Here is a 23,345-nt window from a genome sequence, read left to right on the forward strand (position 1 = left end):
GGAGCCAAAGAGGAGCCTTGTGCAGACTCTTCCCCGGTCCCTTTTCATTAGTCCGTTTGAACTTCCAGTCTCCTCTGAAAGCCAAGAGAAGGACAACAACCAGACTGGGACGCTTTCAGCTGGAAGCAACAACACAGCTGACGAAACCCAGAAGGTGGCCGTGGAGGGTCCCGGGACCACGCTGAGGGAAAAACTTCCCCCCCACCATCATCTTCCCCCAACTTGCCAGCTCCGATGTGGGCACCCGTCCACCACCCACTTCCCTCTGATGAGAACCCTTCCGGGCTCGGGCTATGATCGCTGCTGCTGCCGACTGGGGAGCCTCCTCTCGCCCTGACCTTCCTCTGCCACAGGAGAAGCCCAACATCTGGTGGGGATTAATGTTTACTTCTTTGGCTGGACGCTGTACGGGACCCCCGATGTTGCTCCCTGGGAGCGGGACACGGGCGGTGGTCTGAGGAGAAGAGCGAGATTTTTGTCACCCAGTGTGAGGCCGGGGGGAGGGGGGCAAGGCAGGAGGGGGGTCAACCTCTTTTGGGACTAACCTCATGAAGAACAAGGGAGCCAAACAGAAACTCAAGAGGAAGGGAGCCGCGAGCGCTTTCGGCTGCGACCTGACGGAGTATCTGGAGAGCTCTGGGCAGGATGGTAAATGCCTCTTTATTCTCACTCTGGTTGCGGAGGAGCAGAGCGCGCGTCCCCTTTTTTTTACTGGTATGACTGCAAAACGGACCTTTCCCAAGGCTGAGGGTAGACAACCTGGAGCTCGTTTTTCCCTGGGAAGTGGAGTCACTGCCCAGTTACTCACGATGAATGAATGATCGGAAGATTGCTTTGGTGACGCGTTTGCATGACCCTTGCATGAGTAGTGCTAAGCATGGACAGATGTACGTTGCGATGCCTTCTTCCATCCTCCCGGTCGTGGAAGGGAATAGCAGGCTTTTAGGGAGCTAGATTCAGAAGTCAAAAGTGTGCTTAGCGTTGCCTCCTCCCGGGATTCAAAATCCTCCTGAAGTCCAGGACACTAGAGCGTTGCAGGGCTCTAGGGAAGAACTGGGAATGTCCCATCTGCCCCTCCTGGATGCCAGTGCAGTTCCCATATTGTCCTTTCACTGCAGGATGGAGACAGAACAGAGACTGGGAGGCTGGGGGGGTGGGTGTGTGTGGAGTAAGGGATGGGTGTAGATGTAGGGGGCAGCTGAGCTAATATTTTTACTACCCTGACTGTTATCTTTCTCTCCTGTCCTCCTCTCCCTGACCTCCATGCCCCCAGTTATCAGATGAAAACATGGTAGCTCAGACAAGAGCTAACTCCAGTAAGATCAGAGGGTCCTGAGCTTGAAAGGGTCAGTCCCTGATAAGGGAAGGAGCGGAACGATTTTTCTCAAAGGGGGCTGGATGACAAGAGAAGCAGTTGTGAGTTTGGCACACAGAAAGACCTGCAGTTTAGCAAGAGGAAAAAGAAATATAACCCTGATGTTAGCATTATGTTCCAATTTGAATTAACTACCTTTTACCAATGTCAGACTACTCTGAGAGGAAAAAAAAAAAAAAGGCTTCTAGCAGCAATGCCAGCTTTGTACGGGGAGGGCTGTACAATCAGGTCTTTCATTTGCTGATGAGTATGGCTGATGGAGTGCAGTGTGGAACTCCACTGGCTGAGGGATGGACTGCATAGCAGTAGTCCTTTCCATCGCACAGTGAAGAGGGCAGTACATATATCACTAAGATAAAATGTTATATATGTGCATTTACTTAGATACAGGGAAAAACAGTCATTCAATTTCATTGTGAGTTGTCCGTAACAATTACTGTATCTTTTAACTTGTAGAGCCCTTAAAGGCAGTTGAATTGAAATAGCAAAAATAACAGACTTAATGAACTGGTACCACTTTGCCAGTGCAAGGTACAGATAGATAAATTCCATCCAGTGCTAACATGAGCTGCCGTGCTTGGAGGAAAAATTTACAGCTGTTTACAGGAACACTGAAAAACAACGCCAGGAAGGCAGGCACAGGCAGTATATTCTGTTGAAGCAGCGAGGGGGATTTTAAAGGGAGAAACACAGTTACTGCAGCTGAAATTAGGCCAGAATAACAAAATTTATTACCCGAAATATCTTTTTTTTTTTAAATAGTTTTTTGGGCACAAGAAAGAAGGACATTGTCTCAAGTTTCGTTTGTGGGATGGTTCACGGTTCCAACCTACTTATCTCTCCATGCTGAGGAGAAGTGGTGGAGAATATGAAGTTCCTTTCCCTTTATGCTGTACTGCTATTTGCTGAATAGCACATCTCGTTGCCCAGTGCCATGGGATCCAGAAATGAAAGACTCAATTGTTTGAGGTTTATTGGGAAGGGTGTAAGTTAGATTGGTACAATTCCATTTGTCAGGACAGGGGGAGAAGAAACGAGAGTATTAGAGATATTAATTTTGTTGCCAGTAGGGCTCTCAGGATCAATAGGAATGTGACCAACTATGACAAAGTGACATCTTGGGAAGAAATGGAGGTTCAGATGTCACCACGACATCACAGACTTGCAACCTGTAACTACGAAACAAAATCAGAAGAGCATTTAAGGTATGAGAGGTGATTGATTTGAGGATAGTTGAATTGTCCTGCTAAGAATTATTTCCAGTGACAAGCCAGTGGTCCGGCAAGCAGGGGCTTTGGTAGAGATGTAAAGCAGTAACTTTCTCTCTGCTTTAGATAGTACTCTGTGTTTAACTGCTGATGCATGTTCTGGGTGTTCCCTACTTGGAAGCAATGAAGATGTAAGACTGTTCACAGTATCTAGGAGTGAGGAGGAAGGGGAGAGCACTTTGGCTGCTGTCCAGAAAACATTTTGTTGCAGACCTTTGTGAAAGAAGGTTTTAAAATGCACCCGGAGGGTTAACTGGAAAAGAAGAAGAGGCTGTAGGAGAGTCAGGACACAAGTCAGATCGGTTGTGCTTTCATACTCAGGCCTGCTTTACTCCATCCTGCAGTGCTGCTTTGTGTGACTGGTCCTGCGCACTTGCACAGGCAAAGAGAAGCGGAGATCTGCTTTGCTGGTGCTGAGGATGGCAAAGGGAGCACAGGGGATGGCCAAGGCTAGTGTAGATGGTTCAGTTTGGCTTTTTTCCTTCCGGACGAGTACATGGCAGTTACAGTTAGGGGGTGCTGCACTACTTGTGTGAGGCTTTGTGAAGGAGATGCAAAACTAGAGTCCCTACATGCTTGTGGTTGTTGAAGAGCAGCTTGTGCTTTCTTCAAGGACCTTAGTCCTTGTGTTGTTGCCAAATTCCAGTGGAGAGAATTATATTCTGCTTAAGGTATCAGCATTTCCTCTCCTCTCGTTTAACTGTTTAATAACTTGCTATGGTCTGCTTCAGAGATGGCTGTGTTTCAGTGAAGGGTGAAAAGATCCTGCTGTATCTTTTACCAGACAGATGTACCTAAGGCTCTGTTATAAAGAGCTTTATGATAATACAATAAAAGCTGTGGCCGAACTACAAAGTATTTAAGAGTGGTGTAGATGGAAACACTTTAGCAGATACAGAGGAGTAGCTCAGGAGACTAAAAATGTGATACAAAGCCTTCAGCTGTAAGTTGATTCTTCAGATCTGACCGAGGTCAGTGGTGATGGACAGATGTTGCTGTCTGGTAGCTGGTTTGAAGCTCAGATGTGTTGAATTTACTGTATTTCGAGTCAGTTCCTGTCACTACCGCATTTGACCCTACTTGGCCTTTTCCTGCTGGCAATCTCTACACAGAGACTGGTTGTGCTCCTTATGGGGGCAGACTGCTATCAGTCCTCTCAAGCATTTAAAATCATGACTCAGGCCACAAAAATCATGAGATAAAATAAAATCAGAGCTAGGTTCTTTTTCTTCTTTCTGTTTTCTGAAACGTCTGTGTGCTTCTGAGTTGGGTTTTCAAGTCCTTCTCCTGGCAAGAGGGCTAGAAACTTGGGGAAAAATTAGCCTTTCTTCCTCCCCACTAAGATTCTCAAACAATGACTTTAATAGTGGTGGATTTGAGGAAAAGCTCACAGAAGACATAAAAGAATGGTGGCTGGCAATACCGATGTGTAAAAGTTGTCTGATTTCATATAGTCCCTGCCAGCACTGAATCCACATACGGAGGCAAGTGATCTTCTGGAGCGTTGGAGCTTCACTAGAAAACAGTGTCAGGCCTTGGGCATGGATAGGCACCCATGCAGGAGGAATTTAGTGCTAATGCCCTCTACTAAAACATTTTCCTGTGTCAAAATTTATTAAAGTGTTGCACAGGTGCAATGGAGCTAACAGATATTAGCCTTGGAAGATTAACATTAGAGCCATATTTTGGTCTTTTGATAACCAGCCGGGTTTCCAGAGGAGAAAAGCATGTAGTGTCTCTAATGAAGTCAATGGCAGCTGCACATCAGGCCCCCAGTTCCTGTAATGACAACAGTATAATTTTCAAGTGACGGATGGACCAGTGGAGAAGACAAGTTGCAAGGTTGTGTACAAACCTTAGTTGGGGCAGGATGGTCTGAACTGCTTAAGAAAAGGGTAGTCTTGCTTTTGGTTATATCACAGAAGTGTTGTAAGAGGGCGCTGAAACAGTCAAAATTCTTAAAGTGAGAGAGACTAAGTCAAAATGGAGTTTAATATTCCAAATACTTCTAAATATGGGACATTCCAGCTGGGATTTCAGGTGCACAACCAGGTACAAATCCCACTTTTAAAAATGGAAATACACACAGCATCTACAAAAAATGGATTGTACTGGTAGAACATAATCCAGTCTTTTTGCATAGGAACCACTACTGATTTAGACTCACCTTGGCTTCATTCGCTTAGAGCCAGGTAGGACTTGGAGAAAGGCTGAATCGTTTCCTTCATTTCTAGTATGATGGTGTCTAGATGTTGGGATAGGAGGTGCTGCCAGGACTGCAAAAAACCCAATCTCAGATTAGACGCCTTGTTCTTAGGGTGCAGGTCAGCTCTGTGTGTCCAAGCTTCCCCTATTTGCTGGAGAGTTAATTCTGCTGCTGCTGTACCCCTCTGTGGTTTCTTGCACATCTGTTTCCTGCCTGATGTTGTCTGGTTGGGATGCAATGAGCTCAGTTTTTCCCCTTAACCCACTCCCACACTCCCCACAGCTCCCTCAATGACTCTCATCCTGAGCCTGTAGCACCCAAAGCACTTTCTACCTCTTTGTCTAATGCTGCTTATTGGCTTTGTTTGTTATTTGCTGTAGAAATAGGGCTGCTTCATTTGAGGAGCTCTGAAGCCACCAACTGCCTCGTGCTCTCCACTTGAGGCTCCTTCTTGCCATGGCAGAGAGCAGGGCTGGCCAGCAGCCCTCCCTGAGGCTGGGGAGGGAAAGCGAGATACTGTCTGCAAATGTAACACGGGGAGACGGGTGACGAAGATTGTAATATGGGGAAGGAGAAAACATGGGTAGCCAATATGACATTTTTCTGTGCTGTGTAGCTGTGCAATAATTGCTTCTGCCTTGTCACAGCTGCATTTGAATGAAAGTAAGGAAAGTTTCCATTTAGTGTTGGCGGTCTCATAAAAACATGGTAATTCTGCCTTGCACTGGCTCCCCAAGCACAATCTTAACCACTTTTGAGAGCTGCAGTAGATCTAAGGTAGGCAGGTACTTCTGAGGGAAAAGAGTAACAATAATTCAGCAGTAATATGCTTTGTACTAAGGAAAAGTGGCCTTGGATACTCTTTGGCTGTTTTGGTACAGCCCCTTAGCACGCTATCTGCTGTCTGATTTTGATGCTGCGTGTTTTGTTGTGAAGCTGCCTTGCCCGTACTCAGAGGGATGAGGACACCTGTCACTCAGGAAGAAAGTAGTTTGCTTTGAGAACAGACTCCCTTCGGAGCCAATCGTTGAACCTGCTACCCAGATGTGGAGCAACTTTTGTGGGTCGTGTGGCTTTCTTTCTTCACACTTGTAGGTGCAGCTGCACGTGCGTGTGGGATAAGAGCATGAAGGGATGTGCGTGAGAGTGCATGGAAGTCCATAGCACATATAAGTGTGCACTACACAAAGATGCCACTTAGTATATTAGATGTGCCCACTTAGTGTATTTTTTTTTAAAGTGCTTTTCCTGCGTTGATGTTTCAAAGTGAATGTATGCCCATGCTTTTGGGTAGGTGTTTTTGGTTAGCGATGCATGCAGAAAGTCCTGGGAAAATTGCTGAAGGATCATTAATGGCAATGTGTAGGGAAAAGACAAGGCTTTTTTTTTTTTTTTTTTTTTTAAAGTCCCTTTGGAAAAATGAAAATGCCACACGCTCGTTTAATCTGCTGCAGAAGATTGAAGAGCTGCATTCATCCCGCTCTCAAAATTAGAAACTGGCACTGGGGATTTCTGTCTCAAGAACTGATCGAGCTGAAAAGAAACCTTTTCTTCTTCCTGTAGCTAAATTGCTTTCAATCCAGATCTCTTCCCTGACCTACCTCCCTCTGAGGCTATGCAAACACTTGTCTCCCTGCAAGGAAGGCAAGGAAGGAAGCGGCAGGAGCTAGGAGGAGAATGGGACAAGAACAGCCCCTTGGGCTGTCTTGAAATGCATTAGTCCTCTTAGTCCTCTTTTTTTTTTTTTTTTTTTTTTTTTGTCTGACATGCTGCTGCAGTCTGCTCTACATTTTCCTACTGCTGATACACTAAGAAGCCCCATGACCTGTGCTCTGTGGGGTTTATCCCTGGCTGTAGTCAGGCAACCTGTGTGGATACATAAGGCTGCATCCCCTCAACTTCTGTGATGGGAGCAAAAGGCACAGCTGGGATGTAAAGTTTTGGGGCAAAATGAGGGACTGTGGTATTGTACAGTGGAGGAAAGCTGTGGCAGAGGAGCCCTGAGAGGGCAAGAATTGTCAGGTGGAGAATCTGGGCCAGGTTTTGGGGGAAAGCAGCTCCTTTCAGAGTCTGCCAAGGCATGTCCAGCGGACAGAGGAATGAGAAACTCTGCTGCCAAAATGGATAGTGTGTGGGAAATTATTAATAACATAAAGGTTGCTTTTTCTCCACCCACTCTCACAAGCGGAGCATCACATTATGAGTCCCAGATATCAGCCTCTATGGCAACAAAGAGAGAGCAAAAAGACACTGGGAACAATGGGAGCAGAAACCATCTGTTTGCTTATGTTACTGTGCTGTTCCTCCTTGTTTTGGATGATGTTTATGCTACTTCCTCAATCTGTTTCTGGTTCCTGGGAGCTGGATTTTTGCATCTCTGTGGCACAGTGTTACTGCAGTTAAACATTTGTGTTGCGAGCTCAGCTCCTTGTTCTGTATTGACTTTCCATTGCTAGCACTGTATGATTAGCAGAGAGCTCTTCCATGCTGCCTCCTGGTTTACATTTCCCTTAACCGAGAACTGCAGGAGGCACACGTGTTGTTTGCATGCACTAAGCCCCACTTTGATCCTGCCTTCTCCCCCACCCCCTGAAAACAGCATGAATCACATGGCTTGCCTGCAGATTCTAGATTAGAAAACGTATTTTGATTTAGCAAATGTTTTCTCCTTGTTGGTAACAGCTGATTTCATCTGAGCTTGGGAAACCAAGGAGCAGGGACTTCACTGCTTGTGGTATCACAGCTCTCGAAGGTTCAAGGAAATAACTGCAGTGGATGAAATGCTGGCTCTGCACACGGTGGATGTACAGCATGGGCTGATGTAGACATGGTGAACACGTAATCTGGGAGATCCATAGTTGTCTGAAGTGCTTGGATCCAAAATTTTGCTGTAGGCCTGGTTCTAGTTTGGAGAGCTCGTGACACAAACAAAATGCTCAAAAGCTTGCATCTGTAACTTGGGCTTTGCATATATGACGCAGTTCTACAGCAGCTGGCAGTCAGTGTTATGCCACAGATTTATGTTCCAGTGTTCCTCCTTTAACGGTAACAGGGGAAATGAAAACAGCCTGTCAGTAATGGCATGCCCAGCCCAGCTCTGACGGGCCTGGGGTGGTGTGGCTGTCAGATGGACTGCCCCCATCACTGCTTGGACTGAATCTCTCATCTGCACTGGATGTGGTTTTCCTAAGCGTGAAATATAAATGGAGGGTGATTAAAGAATGGAGAGCTACCAGCATCTGCCCCCAGTCCTGAACCACCAACAAGGGTGCCAGACGCACTTAGAGCTTTGACATGGAAACCTACACATAACCTCATTACAATACAAAGGCTGCTAATTGGCTCCACTGCTGGTTGTTTTAAGGGCAACTAGCGTTGCTAGTTGCCGACTAGTGTCTACTTTCCATACATTCCCAGAGCCTCAAGCCCCAGCTGTCCTTTGTTCGTGTGCCAGAGCCTTCAGCTTTTCTGCTGATAACTTCAGTGAATGTGTTTTGCATTGTCAACAACAAAAAAGAAAAAACCTGCAGCATGTTTACAGTGGACACAGACAGAGAACAGTGTAACTTAAATTGAATTTAGTGTTAAATTAAATAATGTGGGGCAACTGTGCTGACTGTATTATTAACTTTCATACTTAATTCAATAATGTAACCCTCTGTTTTCTATATTTATCTGAAACCACAAACAGGCTTTCTGGTCTTCTGCACCACTGTGATTGCAGATATGAAAGTACTTACCATGGGCTTAAGACCTAGCTTGTTGTTGGATGTTTAGGCCCTTGCATATAATGAAGTTACAGATGCCAATACTAAACTTCACCCTCACTCAAGTGCCAGATCAATGCTATCATTGTGTGTGAGAGCAAGGAGTTCAGTCCCTAACGCTACAGGTCCTTTGGCACACACCACGTAAACGGACAGGGAAATTCCCAGTTCTCTTCTGTCTCACCCTCCTGCCTTGAACACGACCCTGCAGCTGGGTTAGATTCTCCATTTTCAGCCCGGTGGAGGAACTTTTGATCTTAACAGTGGACCAAAAGGGATAGAGCAAAACCCATGCTTTTTGCACTTGCCTTCCGTTCCTCTACCTCAGTTGTCCTCCCTTGTAGAGCAGCAGCCTGGACTAGGTTCAAGCCAGCCTACCTCCACCCTGGTGCCAGCAGCTGATGCTGTGTTCCAAGAAATTCTGGGTTGGCAGGATGGCTGGTTTGACTTAGATGATTTAATGTCCGTATAGGAAGAGTTACCTTAACAGCAGTAGAACATGTTACAGAATCACAGAGATGAGCAGGGACTTCTTGAGATTATCTAGACCAAACCCTCTTCTTGAGCAGGTTCGGCTTGAGCCAGTTGCCAAGGACTGTGTCCAGCTGAATTTTGAATATCTCCACAGATGGAGACTCCACAGCCTCTGTGAGCAACCTGATCCAGCCTTTGACTACCGTCACATTAAAAAAGTATTGTGTTCAGATGGAATCTCATGTTTTTTAATTTGTGCCTCTTTTTTCTGTCAGTAGGCACCACCACCACACCACCTGCCTGGCCCTCTTTTCTGCGTTCCCTCCCATCAAGTATTTGTTCACAACAATAAGATCCCTCCTGATCCTTCTCTTATCCAGGCTGAACAATCCCAGCCTCTTGTCACATGAGAGGTCCTCCAGTCCCTTAATCATCTTTGTGGCCTTGAGCTGGGCTTGCTCCGCTAAGTCTGTCTGGGGAGTCCAGAGCTGCACACAGGACTCCAGGTGTGGGCTCACCAGTGCAAGCAGAGGGGAAGGGTCACCTCCCTCCACCTGCTGGCAATGCTCTTCCTAATTCTTCTGATATTTCTAGTAATTTAGACAGTTTCGGTCAGAAATTGGCCTTGGTCTTCCAGCCTAGGCTGGCAATTTCAGTCAATAAGTAACATGCAATTAGGACAGTGTAAAGGATCCTTTCTGCCCAAGTTAATGCTGAAAATGAATTGACTTTTCACAGATGGCCCCTGGTTTTTAATGGTTTCTGCAGTTTTGCTGCTGGCCAGCTCAAATGAATTAATGTATGCTTTATATAATATGCTGATATGCTGCATTTTATGAAAGCTGTGCAGAGCCTTGGCTTAATAGAAAGCCTGCAAGTAATGCTATGAAGCAGCACACTGTTCTCAGGTGGTGGTTGTGCAGCCCCCCCAAAGGCACTGTGCACCAAACTGGAGGCTTGTGGCCGGACTTCTTTCTTTTGGGGTGGCTGTGTTACATGTCCTTCTCCAGCACAGTGACCAGGCAAGGGGAGGGGAAACCTGCATCCCCGTGCAAGATTCTCAGCTGTGGCTGCTGCTCTCAGAAATATGCCCTCAGCAGCTGAGCTGGATTCATAGCCATTTATCTCCAGCTCCTCTCTCTGCCCTCTTCTACAGTCAAGACTCAGCTAACTAAATGCCTTTGGAAATGCTATTATCTCCTGTGCTCTCTGGGGCCAGGAGCAGCTTGAAGATTTATTGTCTGGAACAGGAGGCTTTGTTTAGTTCTGTAAAGCACAGAACAGTTAAACAGAGAACAAAAACTAAACCCCAAAACAAACGCAAAGCTCTCTTTATATGTCATGTCCTTTCTTCCATCTGGGAACCTGTGTGCATTTGGTTTTGTAATGTCATTAAATACTGTCACATGGTGAAATTGTTAGAGGAGATACACCTGCATCTCTAAAGTAGGGATTGAACATACAAAGGGCCAGGAGACATTCCTGCTGAGACATTAGTTGTGTAACTTGTTTCCTAAAGAGTGTTAGACAGGAGACCGATTCTCTAGTACAAACTTCATTTAAAGGATACAACTGCTGGCTTTCACCAAACACTAAGCATTGGTACAGCCTTTCTTTTCTGAAAGGTGTCGACATGCTTGCAAACTTTATCTACACGTGGGATGCGGGGCTGAGAATCCAGGTTAGATCTGTGCCTGATCTCACCGCATATATTCACTGGCTCATCAAAAGAATGCTGATTTAACAAACCAAGAACACAGGGAAAAAAAGGTGGGGGGTTGTTTATCTGGATCTGAATATTTCAGCTGGGATATTTTTGATGCCGTTAGTATTCTATGTTTGCCATCTCAGCAGTGAATGTGACTGTCAGTCCTGTTGCAGACAGGCAGCTTGGCAGCACAACAGGGCCAACCAGCCTGTGGAAAACCCTTTGCTCCACGTGCAACTAGTGCTTGTTTTTCTATTCATCTCTCATTACGGTGCTGCTGGTAGTGATGGCAGTCACACCTCAAGAGGTTTGGAGGTGTGATCAGGCAGGGTGAGCCTCCTTCTGGATCCCTTGCGTCTGTGCTGCAATTTGTGTGAAATAAATAAGCTGTCAGCAGGACTGAATTGCTTTCTTTCCTTATGCAGAATCAGAGAGGGGAACAGCTTCACCATTTTGCTTTCTTTTTTTATCTTCCTCGTGTGCTCCATTTCGTATTACATTTTCCTTACCCTTGCTCTGGTCAGGTAGTTTCAGATAGATGGGAGGCTAAATGAGAACAAACTCTCTTGTGAGATTTATTGCATGTTCTGCTTCTAATCAAGCCAGAAAAATAGAGCAACAGACTTCCTTCTATAATCCTGTTCTCTCCCTTCCAGTCCCAGCTGGAAACCAAAAGTACAACAAGGTAGAGGAATGCAGAAAAAAAAAAAAAAAAGTTAAAACAAATGTCCTGGAACCTCTAAAAGGAGCATGGGGTTTGGCCTGAGGCGACAGCTCAGGGTTACAGATGGGGTGTGGGGGATGCTCCCTTCCCTCAAGTGTTTTCAGTTCCACTTACGTACTTGGGGTTTTTTTGTTGGCTTTTCCCCCCCCTCCATTTCAATAACTTTATTGCCAGGATGGCAGTATGCACATGTTGCCAAAGTCAATACATCAAGCATCTGTGCCTAAGGCAGGCTTAGGAGCAGTGAATGGGAAGAGCTGTTTTTGAACTGTTGAGTCCATTATTCTTATTTCCTGGCTCGGTAGTGAGCACCAGTCACATAGTGTTGCCCAAGGTTTGCCATGTAAAGCCACAAACGGGGTCTGAGTCAGAAAATCCAGTTTTGGATCCCAATAGCTTCAATTTGAGGTCCCCCTTTAGACTTGCCAGAACCTGGATGAGGAGCGACATCCTCCTGCAGCCCCATCACTCGATCAGCCCAGGTGACCCTGTACCCGCTGTCCTCAGGGTGGCAGGCAGAGAGCAACCATGGAGGCAGCCTCTCAGCACTGCTCACAAACGTGCTTCAGAGGCGGGGAAGGAACTAATGCAATAAATACAAAGAAGGGCTAGGAGTTCTAATTAGTCCTCATTTCTAGCCTGTTAAAATACCCATCTGTCACTCTGCTGCAATAATGAGATTTGAGAAGATTAACTGGATACTACTTAGGCTCCTAACCATGGCAGCTCAGTCAGTGTGCTGCTGCTCAGCCTTAAGCTGTGCTCGCAGCAATTACACCCTAAGCAGGTTTATGTCTGGTTAGTGCTTGCATGGGAGTTGCCGAAAAAAAATCTGCTGCAGAAATGGGGTGATTCAGAGGATGCCAAGTGTAGTATCATCAGTTCAGTGCTGCCTTGGCATCATTTAGGGAAATGTTGCCATTTGGGCACAGGGTAAAACAAAGGCCCCAATCCTTTGAAAAGAGCTCTGGTTTATCTTTTGTTTCTAGGTGATGGGGACTTTTTAACACATGTACATGCTGTGCTGCATCTTTCCCTTTCCAGAAGCTATTTCAGCTGGAGCCATGATTTGTTCTTTTTTTCACTCAGCATCCTAAACTGTCACATAGCGTTGCTCTGCCCAGCTCAACAGCTGCCACCTCCCAGCCTAGAGATGGGTGGAGTGAGTCTTGTTTTCTGCAGTTTGTGAAATATTTCAGGATGTAAGGCGCTTGTTAAATTATTGATGTTAGCTCTTGGGCATTAAAGACAGACGTGAACTGCAGCTATGGATCCTAAGGGCTTTGGAGGCTTATCCCTGCCCTAATAATGGTTCCCTACTTTGGATTTTTCATGCATCAGTTACTGCAGATTTGAAGTCACTGCAGGATGGTGGAAGAATTTAGCAGATGGACAAACGGTGACAGCAAGACTTTTCTTTGCAACATTATATACCTATGAGGCAAATTTAAGTGGGCATTGGTAGACAAAGGAGAAAGAGATGTGTGTTTTCTTTGGGAGAATGGGAATATCAGGAAAATGTGTTCTGCCTCTTGACAGAATGTTTGCAGGATGTGAAAACATTTTGTATAGCTGTGATTCAGGGGACAGTGCAGGTGCACCTGTCATCAATTCTTGTGCTCAAGGAAAGATATTTTAGCTTGTAAGGTGCCTTATTTCTCTCCCTTTCCCCACACTTCTGGCTCCTTGAAAAGAGGCTGGTAGCAATAGTGTTACTTTACCTCATGGTTACGCTGGTCTGGAGGCTGGGACATTCAGTGTCCTCTCCAGTGTTTGACGAGGGCTCCCATATTAGGGTTTGAATGGGAAGTGTTCAAGGGACTTCTCCCTTCCCTACCTCTTCCCCACCCATTCTCCCCTCCCTGTGTCGGGGCGTTGTAGTTTCACATAAGCCTCCTGTTTATTATGGGGGAGAGGAAGGGGTGAGAGCCATCTCTGACCCTCTTCTTTCCTTGGCAGTTTGCATGTTAATTAGCTTGTCCCTACAAGACAAGCCCACAGCCCAACAGAGCGGTGATTCAGCAGCCGAACAATGTCCAATTATCCCGGCCCGGGAAGCAAGAGGCTGGCCCCCGGCACATGGGCTCTGTGTCCCTGGCCAGATGGCTCCTCAAACTCACTTGGCTGGGCCAGGAACGCTGCTTGGGGGATTTGACATGTGTCAGCAGTTCTGGCTGAATGCTTTTGCGAGCTACCAGCAGCACAGTTGTCTGAAATATTGGGAAAAGTTCCACACGCACCCTGGGCAGTGCTGTCCACTCCACGCCCCGTGATGAGACTAAAAGGGAGCATGGACCTTCATGGGTGAAATGAGATTTTGCACCCTCAGCTTGGCTTCCTTCATCCTGCATCCGGTTTGGTGACCTGGCGGAGACGTAAGCAGCTTAAAAACACACCTTTTTCTTTTCTCTTTACATTCCAGTGTTTGTACACAAAGGAAGGCTGAGTTGCTCGGATTGGAGTTTGAATTGCGTAGAACAAAGGAGGTGGCAGGAGTCACACTGGTGGCATGCTGCCACTGCTTGATTCAGTGAGAGACCTTAGACCACTCCTTTTTTCCACATCTTACTCCCTTCAGTGATTAAATGATGCTAGTATCGTCTTCTTTTTGGTACAAAGTTCTCGGTATTATTATAGTTTTATTATTATTATTAAATGTGGAGACTCCCAGCTGTTTTCTTCTCCCAGTACTGAAAAGTGGACTCGAAGCTGTGGGAAGTGTTGCCTTGGATGACAGTGAGGGCAGAAAAGGATGTTGCTTGCCCATCTTGCTTGTTTCAGGCAGGCCCCATACCAAAAGCCTCAGAGGGATTTGTGAGGAACATCAGGGTGGCATTACATACCTAGAGAGGAAGGTTGCTAGTGCTTCCTTCTGAGTTAGGTGAGGCCTCTGCCCCAATACGTGATGTTTTAGCTTTGAAGAGAACATGACAACCATTTACCACCTAACCCCTGGGTCTAGGAAATGGAAAAACAATGCAGCATCTATCTGAAATAGCAGGAGAGATTACCCTAAACTGGAATTTGGCCAGGATGCTGTCTTCAGTTCTGCTAATCTTGCAAAAAAAACCCAAGGGGGGAAAAAAAAAAAAAAAAAAGTGCTACAAAGACTTTGTGCAAGACTGCAATCTTCATTTTATAGTCTCTGATTTAAAAGGGAGAATATGCAATAACACGGCATTTTCTTTGTACACCACAGGACATGGTTCATTACTGGCTCATGGAAAGGACTGCCCCTTACTAGTCAGCAGCAGCAATTTCAATTGATTCTGGTTTTGGGACAAGGCCCAACCTAAGGTTATTGATAGAAGCTAATGATAATGCATCCAAAGAAACAGCTAGGAAGGGAGAAGTGTGGCAGAGAAATGAAAAAGGAGGCTGGAGGGAACAAATGGGGAAAGGGAATAAGGGCAAAGGTGGAGTGGAGACAGCATGTGAGGAAATTCCAATATGCTTGAAATAGAGGAGGGGAAGGTTGGAAAAGCTAGTCTGAGAGCAAAACTGACCTTACTGGAACAGCTAGAGGCTGCCAATGAATAGTAGCACAGAGAGAGCTGTAAGTGAGAGAAAAAGGCAAAATCCTGGAAGCTTTGATAGTAGGGGTAGAGCAGATGAAGACATGGTTTTCTGGGTACAGATGGCCAGAGGATAGACAGGAATAGTGTTCATCAGAAACAGTGGAGAGCAATGGAAGATGCTCACAGTGCCAACAACTCTTGTTATCCAAAACTTTTCCAGATTCTTACCCTAAACTGATCCAGGGCGAGAGGTGAGGGAATTATTTCTGGCTCCTTTCAGCCCTTGAAACAAGCTTGGTTTTGGAAAATGCAAGGAGATGCCACTGAGTTACTGCACTGTGAGTGATGCATCTTTTCTTCAGCTAACTACATTTTTTCATTCCCTCTTTGGTCCCTAACTGAAGTTAAAAAGAGCTCCAGTCTCTGATCAGTTCCAGAGTGTATGGGTGTGAGCAAGAGCAGCTTTGTCTTGCTTGGATAAGCTTTCAATACTTAACGTTTAAATGTGCCCAGCTTCATTGCCTGCTGAGGGCATGCAGTGCCACAGCTTCCTTTGCTTTGGAAGCCTGTGCTATGAATCAAAACTTCTCTGATTTTAGTGTCCAGTATGTTCCTCCTTTTAGATCATGCAATTCATCCCCCTTTGAGATAGACCTGTGCCAGAAGATAAACTCTGCCTGGCTTTCTTTTTCCCTCTGAAACCCATCAGCCATGTACTAAAATCAGGATGCAGGACTTGGCCTGAAGTGTGTGGTTCAGTTGTGTTGTGGCTGCAGAGAGCAAAAGCAAAGAGATGATTGACTTATATGGCAGTACTGTAGCTATCAAAATGTAAGGAAGTTTGATTAAGTATGATCTCAACGCCCTTTTCCTGAAACACCCCTTCTGGTGTTTGCAATGTGTTTGTTAGTGTCTCAAAGCCCTTAGTACAGCAAGATCCAGGAGTCAGAAAGACAAAAGAAACAGCCCAGAAATCCAACTCCTTGGTATTTTCCTTTGACGAAACACAGTGCATTAAAGGATTTTTTTTGTTGCTTCCTCTTTCCTTGCTTCCCCCAACATTTGTTACTCCCAGCAACGACCGTATTTACTTATTTGCCTCTTCCCAAATCACTGGGCAGACAGGAGCTTCATCAGGGAGCGGTTTAGCAGGACTGCAGGAGTGGGCAAAACAATGGGGCTTTAATCAGGGCGCCTCCAGCAGCCGCTGCTGGCCAGAGGTTTCTCTGAATTCCCAACATGGAACAGTTGCCTCTTTCATGAAGCGCCTGTGGGATGAGCACAGGATTGCTACACCCAAAGCATTTTCATGCAGCAACAGCTCTCTGAAAGGAAACGCTGCTGAGGACACCGCCTGCAACGCCCCAAGCTACTGGGGTGTCCAGTATGAGAGCCTCTTTCTTCCAGGCCTGGGCTGTGTTTGCCTTCCACATGCAATCTGTGAATAGCTCAAGTCTGGAAAGTGTTTAGGAAAGCATCTAACTTTTCTTTTAAAAGAGGAAAAAAAAAAAAGAAAAGAAAACGTCAGAGGTAATGAAATAGTTTCCAATGACTTGATGCAGTGTGGCCAAACCATTTGTAATAATTTCCTTTAAATTCCTTTTATATAGAAAGAATTAAATATGAAATCATGAATCAGGAAGCAGTCATCCTGCCAGCCAGTGACATGTACAGAGAGATCAGAGCAAAGTGAGAAAGACACAGAACAGCAGGAGACTTGCAAAAACCTTTTTTAGCCCTCTCTTTTTCTTCCTCTTTTTGTTTAGTGTACACATCCATGTAGTACTAACATTTCTTAGGCAAAAGAAGTTGCGGGAATCTCCTGCTGTTCCTTGTCTCTCCAGTGGCAGCCATGAACCTTCCTGTCTTGATGTGTCTCATCTGTCTGTGTTTCCTGATGGATTTTGCAGTCCCCGGATGTTTGGATACCTGATTCATCTCAAAGGAGGCTGTGAAACATTAAGTATTTTTAAATACCCAGCTTTATAATTGTTTTGTTTAACTTTGCAACATTTTGAACTCATATAAGGCAATAATAAAAATCACTGCTGCTTTCCTTCAAAGGATTTTGCTGTTGCTGCTTCTAAATTTGTGTGTGCGCAATGGCTTTTGACTTTGTACTAACAAGGTTGTAACATTCCTGAATTCATATTTTTCCAATTCTCTTTCTCAAACCTTCTATAAACTTTCCTGTCAGGAGTGCCCAGGCTGTTGTGCAAAAGAGGACCAAGATTACCAAAGTGCTACCAAATCAGAGTTAAGAAATTTCCTTAACAAAACCTGAAATCAGAAGAAAAAGACCTTGTGTCTGTTGTCTACAAAGGTCTAGAGGTCTACAAAGCTGATCTGAGTTGCACCTCAGTTTTGCATGTCTCTCTCTGGAGCTTGCTTGGATTACACTCTGGGGGTCTGGCACTGTCCTTTGCTGTCTCCTGCCCAAAGTGGGAGCTGAAGATGGTTGTCAGAGCCCAGCTCATTTTGAGCTGGTTCTTCTCAGATTGCTGTGATCAGGGCTGAATTTGAAGTACAGATGCCTGAGTTCAATTTCCCTAAAATCTGGGGTGTTCAGCTGCAGGGTTTTTATCTAAGTCTGTCTCTAGTTTGGGTCTGAGGGAAGGGAGAGTAAATACTATAGTCCAGGAGACTACAGATGCAAAAAATTATAGGCTTTAAAATGTCACTAGCTGAGCACATAATGGATATTCTTTGGATTTTATGATTAGCTGTTGTGTTCTGTTGGCCAATGCTGCCTTCCTGATGCAATTTATAAATGAGTCTCAGGTCGCGGCCAGGCAAGCCAGATTCAGAAGTGGATTCCCTGGGAACGCCACTATCTTTTGCAATATTTCCTTTGTTTCTTCTGAGCAGGACAAACTTGCTGATGTACACATGACTGTGACTTCCACCCGCTTCCCGCTTTGCCATCTCCCCTTCCAGCCTGGGTCCAACAAGACATCATCCACCCAAATGTCTGCTTGCATACTGCAAAACCAAAGGGGTTATGAACGAGGCTATGCTGCTAAACCATTTCACATCAAGGGTAGTGCATTATGTGTGGGATTCATACAGCTGACTCCCGTCTCTACCTAGAGCCATCTTAAAACCTGGGATGGCCTGGACACTGCATGTGAAACCAGGCTCTAACCAGAGGACCAGGGCACTGGTCTGTACTCCATGGCAGCTGTGTCTACACTTCGTGCATTCATATCAGTGTGTCTCCCTGTAGCCCCTTTCCTACTCCGCTCAGGTGGGCCAGAGGCTGAATGTCCCCTGTCCAGCTGTCCTCTGGTGTATGAAGCTATGGAGTAGAAGGGAATGTGCCGGGCTGTGTGGCAAAGTTGGATGGAGCCAGGCTGTACAAGCCAAAGGATCTGGTTAGGAACATACTCCTTGGCTGCATGTTGCACCACAGGCCTTCCCTAGCACACAGCTCTTGGTGATCCATGTGTCCTTTCAAGTGCTCCCACACAGAGGATCTCTCACACTGGGACACAAGAAGTATAAGGGATTTACATGCCGGCAGAGAAAGGGTGCTTTTGTTTTGTTACTGTGGCTCTGAAATGTTTTTCCAGCACCTCACAGAGCTCTGACACCTTGCCTCCATTTCAGCATACTGCCTTTTACCATTGAGCTCCTCCAGAGGCACAGGCTGCATGGCATCGGGCCAGCTTCTGACCTCAGTGACACTAGTATAAATCTGGGATGCTGCAGCCAACTGGTGTGGAAGTACTTCAAATCGGCATATACAGCAAGTGTTCCCAGCTGTAAAGAAGCTTATGATTTAGATTGGTGAAACAGCAGAACAAAAACAATGTCTATGTGACGTAGGTACTTGCGAATCTCCCCTGTGACAAAACGCTTCTGCAACATCCATACTTTCCCTGTTACCACGAGAGTGAACCAAGAATTAGCTCCAGAGAAGTCCTAGGAATGCACCAGAACACACATGGTATCAAGAGTGAAAAGAAGAACCAAATTTAAGGAGGATTTGTCAAAAGCAGGTAGCGTTGTTGTAATTTACTGCAGTTGGCACTGAAGATGGTGGTAGCATCAACTTCAAGAGAAGTAGATTGTGTTGCCTTAAATCTCTTGAAGGACAGACTGCTGAGAAAGTATTGGTGAGGTTGGATATGTATCAGAGGAGCGCTCAAGTCGAAAGGTTCAATGACAGTGCCTGGATGGGAGGTTCTGGAGACCTGGAGACAAGGCACTGTCTGTTTTGAGTGCTTGACCATAGAATGACCTTCCTTAAATGAAACCAAGCTGCAGACAAATATTCTTGAGACATGCTGCAAAATTCCTCTTTGGCCAGGGCTCTTTTCTGCTGTAATTGAAGAAAATGAATTAATAATAAACAGTGGGAAAAAGCATTATGGTAGGAAAAGATCGACTCAACCTGAGAGGTGCAGAGCAGACAGCAAGAAGAGGCTCAGCTCATTCCTAAGTAAAATCACATCCTTAACATGATGGCTAACAGGGACGTGCAGTAGAGCAGCACTACTCAAGCTCTTCAGGCTGAAGCCAAACATGTTATTTCATAACAGCTGAGGGGCCACAACTGATATTTGCAGCATATTGGCAGGCAAAGCAGAGAGAGCAGGACAAATGTCTTGGAGGCTCTGAGGATCCCCCTTGGTGGGCAAGAGAAGTGATGCTAAGGCATCTCCTACTGGGCAGTGCCCATTAAAAGTGATTCCTGTGATGGGGCCTGTGGTTGGCATTTCCCCCATCCTTTCAGTGAACTGCCCTGTGATGCTGTGACAGCAGGCAGGCACACTTTGCGGGTACTTCTCACGGCTGAGGCAGAGCCTGCTGGGCTTGCAGGGAACGACACGGGTCAGGGTGGCCGGCCGGCAGTGCTCTCTGCCCCTACCCAGCAGTGCAGCCAGTGCTGACCAAGGAACAAGCAGTATCCAGGGAGGTCCCAGGACATCTGGGGAGGTGGCAGGAGGTGTCTGGGGTAGGACATGCCCGTGTCCCTCGACTTGGACTTGAGAGAAACCATTTACATGTGGAAGCCAACAGAGAGCTAGAACAGCCGTGAGGGCTGTGAGCTCTGACAGCCCTGCAGCGTGTTGGCTCAGGAGGCAGCAGTAACGCATATATTTTAGGCCTTCCTCCAGACAAAGCAGGGAATGTCTGAAGGGGTGGATATCCATCCCAATATCTGAGGGCAGCCCTGACTTCCCAGCATGGTTTCCTGTCCTTCTGGGCAACATTGGCAGCTGTTGGTTTGCAACAAACAGTCTGCATGTCCCTGTGCGAGCCAGGGCAGCTGGAGGTGGATTTGTTTTCTGTTGATTTCATGGCAGTGTTGCTGCTTCAGGCCACTGCCTTGGTCTGAGGAACAACAACATCCTAGAGGAGACACCCAGTGAATTGCTGACTGCTCCACGGCTACCCAATCTGCATGCCCAGCGTGGGAAGCAGTCAGACCACCCTGACGGCATCAACAAAGCCATCATGTTTGCTGACATTTGAAGGGAACAGAGAAGGGAACAAAAGCTGGGAATAAAAGCTAGGAACAAAAGTCTTTGATCCAATTTAGAGCTGCAGTTGGAAGATACGGGCTTGAATCGTAAATGCCAGCTCCAAGTGTCTTTTTTCTGGAAAGGGATTTTAAACCTCAGTCCAGGTCTCAAAGGTGGGGCTTGAGTTTGGTCTCCATGGGGAGAAAATTATGCTGAAAACTGAGTGCCCTGTGAATTGAAAATGAAAGGTAAAGAAATGAAACCAATGGATAGTTGGGGAGGTGGAAGAAGTCAAAACACAGGGAATACAAGAAGTGTGGTATAACTGATCTGTGAGCAGACAGGACATCTTTTCCAGTGAATTCAGGCCTCCCCTCCCACCCCCCCCAACCTCCCTTCCCTGAAATGATCAGTAATAATGCAGTTTCTCCCCAGATGGCCTCTGGGTTGCTTCTTGCCATTGTTGTGGTATTAAGTTATGAGAGAACCATTCAAAAGGAAAAAAAAAAAAGAAAAATTAGAAGTGAGACCAAGCCACAAAACGTGGATCCAGCTTGAAACATTCCCAGGCACGGGGGTACTGAAGTTTGGTCTTTTGGCGCAAGGATAACTTTTAGGACAACCAACCCCAAATTTTGCTCCAAGAATGTGATCAGCAATCTCTGACTCAAATCTCCTTCTGAGGTTTTAGTCCATGCGTCCAGATTTTGGCTAGAAGTTTGGGTAGTTTCTGATTTGGTAGAAGCTTGGGAAGAATTAAGCCTCTCCCAGAAAAACACATCTGTGTGAGATTTTCAACTCGACTTTTTGATAAGCCAGTTGCAATCTCTGCATGCTTTACCAACTCCTGAACTTTTGAAGGTAAGTTTCTATTTACCAGCAGTTCAGATACAAGAAAACTGGCCACGTGGTTTAGTTACAGAGCGGGGATCAAAGCCATGGGCTCTAACCTTAGCTCTTCCACTAACTCATTGCATGACCTCAGGCTGCCAACTCATTTCTGTTTCTCATTTTTTGCACCTATGGGATGACAATGATACTTATCCTCTGTTAATTCATGACTCTTTGCCAAGGGGTTAGATTTTTGCTGACAGAAGCAAGCATATTTTTTGAGACTGTGCTGGGGTTTTATCCTCACAATGGGGGACGTGAGATACAAGCAAGATTTCAAATGAGGGTTTTTGTATCCCGAGGGTTGAAAAGCAAACCCTAGGACACTCTCCTCCTTTTTCTCTCATACACTGACAAGAAACACACACAATATTCTGGGCTTCAGCTTGCAAGGAATGGTGCTGCCATCCTCAGAAGTGTACAGAGGAGCAAACACTAGCCAGTCATTGATGATATCACTTGATAGCCATTAGAGACGGTTCCTGTTTTGCACTGCTCTCCATCTTCCCCTACTGCAAGACTTCCTTTCATCCGGAATTGGAATAAAAAAGTAGGAACTTCCCCTGAATAAAAGTTTGCCAACAGGTTATATTACGTTGAAAATAATGGTATGGAAATGAACATATTTCACCTCCTAGAAACAATATATTTAAGTGTTTCTTTGGTTGAAAAATGAAAACTGAATCCCTGCTTTCTGGTGAAACATTTTGATTCTGTGAAATGCACACTTTCCCACTGGAAAATCGTTCTGCTGGAAGATTTTCAAGTAGCCTTTCTTCCTGCATGCTTTAGTACCCAATTTAAACTCCAGCTGCTGGTTGTGGTTGTCCCTTGTTGTAGTGAGTGCTGGCACTATATGCTTTCCTTTATAATTAACACAGCAAGCTCTTCCAGGGGATCTTACCATGGCTTAAAAGGCATCGCTTGATAACGACATGGGAAGGCCGGCAAAATTGTTTTGTCTTTGTCACAGCAACCGGTGCAGGACTGTTCCCTACGGAGCGATCTCCTGCTTAATTTTAAATATCCAGGCAGCATGGCTCCCACCCGCTCCCTTGAGAAGGCAATTCTACATGATACTATGTCTGACACTTAGAAGGATTTTCCTACCATTCAACCTAAATTTCCCCTCATAATTTTATCACTAAGTTTGTCACTCCTAGTTACAACCCCTTGATCATCCAGAACAAACCCTTTCCCGCTGTGGTATTTGCACCCAGTATTGTGCGTGTTTGTTTCTCTCCTGGTAATTTGGGCCAGCTGTGCCTATTTACCACTGCCACTTTGTTCTTCCTTGCAAGTCAGTCCCTGTAGATCATTAGAGTTTCTGCTCCTTTTCTCTTCCTCCTACCCATATGCAGCATGGTATCCTGTTTTCCTTGTAACTGTAGCCATGCTACAGGGCTAAAAGATTCAAGGATTTTTCCATTAATAATCCCCACGCCCTTTTCCTGGTCAGCGCATTGCTTAAGAGGGATTGAGGTAATTCATTCACGAATAGCAAGCCATATTAAAGGAGAGAGAGAGCACAACAGGAAAATGTGAGCTTGGTGGAGTCTGTCTCTCTTGCGCACTCCTTCGTCAAAGTGCGGTTTTGCTCCCAGAGCAGCTTTGGAAATGGGGGCCCATCCTGCAAAGTGTTCACAGGTTTTAGCTGGTGCTACCAGCTGGTAGGCGCTTTCCAGAAAAACCACTGGCACTGTGTAGGCTGGAGCTTGCTAAAAAGCACAAGGAGGTCTCCTCTCCTGGTCCCCCATCCCTGTGTGCAAGCAGCAGCACAGCTCCGGCTGGGTTTAGCCATGCAGGGTGCATCTTCTGCGGCTGGGAATACTTACCTAAATGTCAGCGCTACAAATTTCAGCAGCACCAGCCAACTTCTGCTGTGAGAACGTAGGTGGGCTTTTTTCCTTTGCATCTTACGCCCACACCAGCCGTTGAGATTT

General features: G+C 45.8%; 1 protein-coding gene across 1 annotated transcript in view; it reads left to right on the top strand.

Annotated features, from left to right (window-relative positions):
• Positions 1-548: 548 nt before the first annotated feature.
• Positions 549-23,345, top strand: part of ARHGAP31 (Rho GTPase activating protein 31) — a 62,749-nt gene continuing 39,952 nt past the window's right edge. The window contains exon 1 of the mRNA XM_074897430.1: positions 549-648. Within this exon, the coding sequence (XP_074753531.1) occupies positions 549-648 (100 nt within the window). The remainder of the gene's footprint in view (positions 649-23,345) is intronic.

Source organism: Athene noctua, chromosome 1, assembly GCF_965140245.1.
Source record: "Athene noctua chromosome 1, bAthNoc1.hap1.1, whole genome shotgun sequence".
NCBI classification, from domain to species: Eukaryota; Metazoa; Chordata; class Aves; order Strigiformes; family Strigidae; genus Athene; species Athene noctua.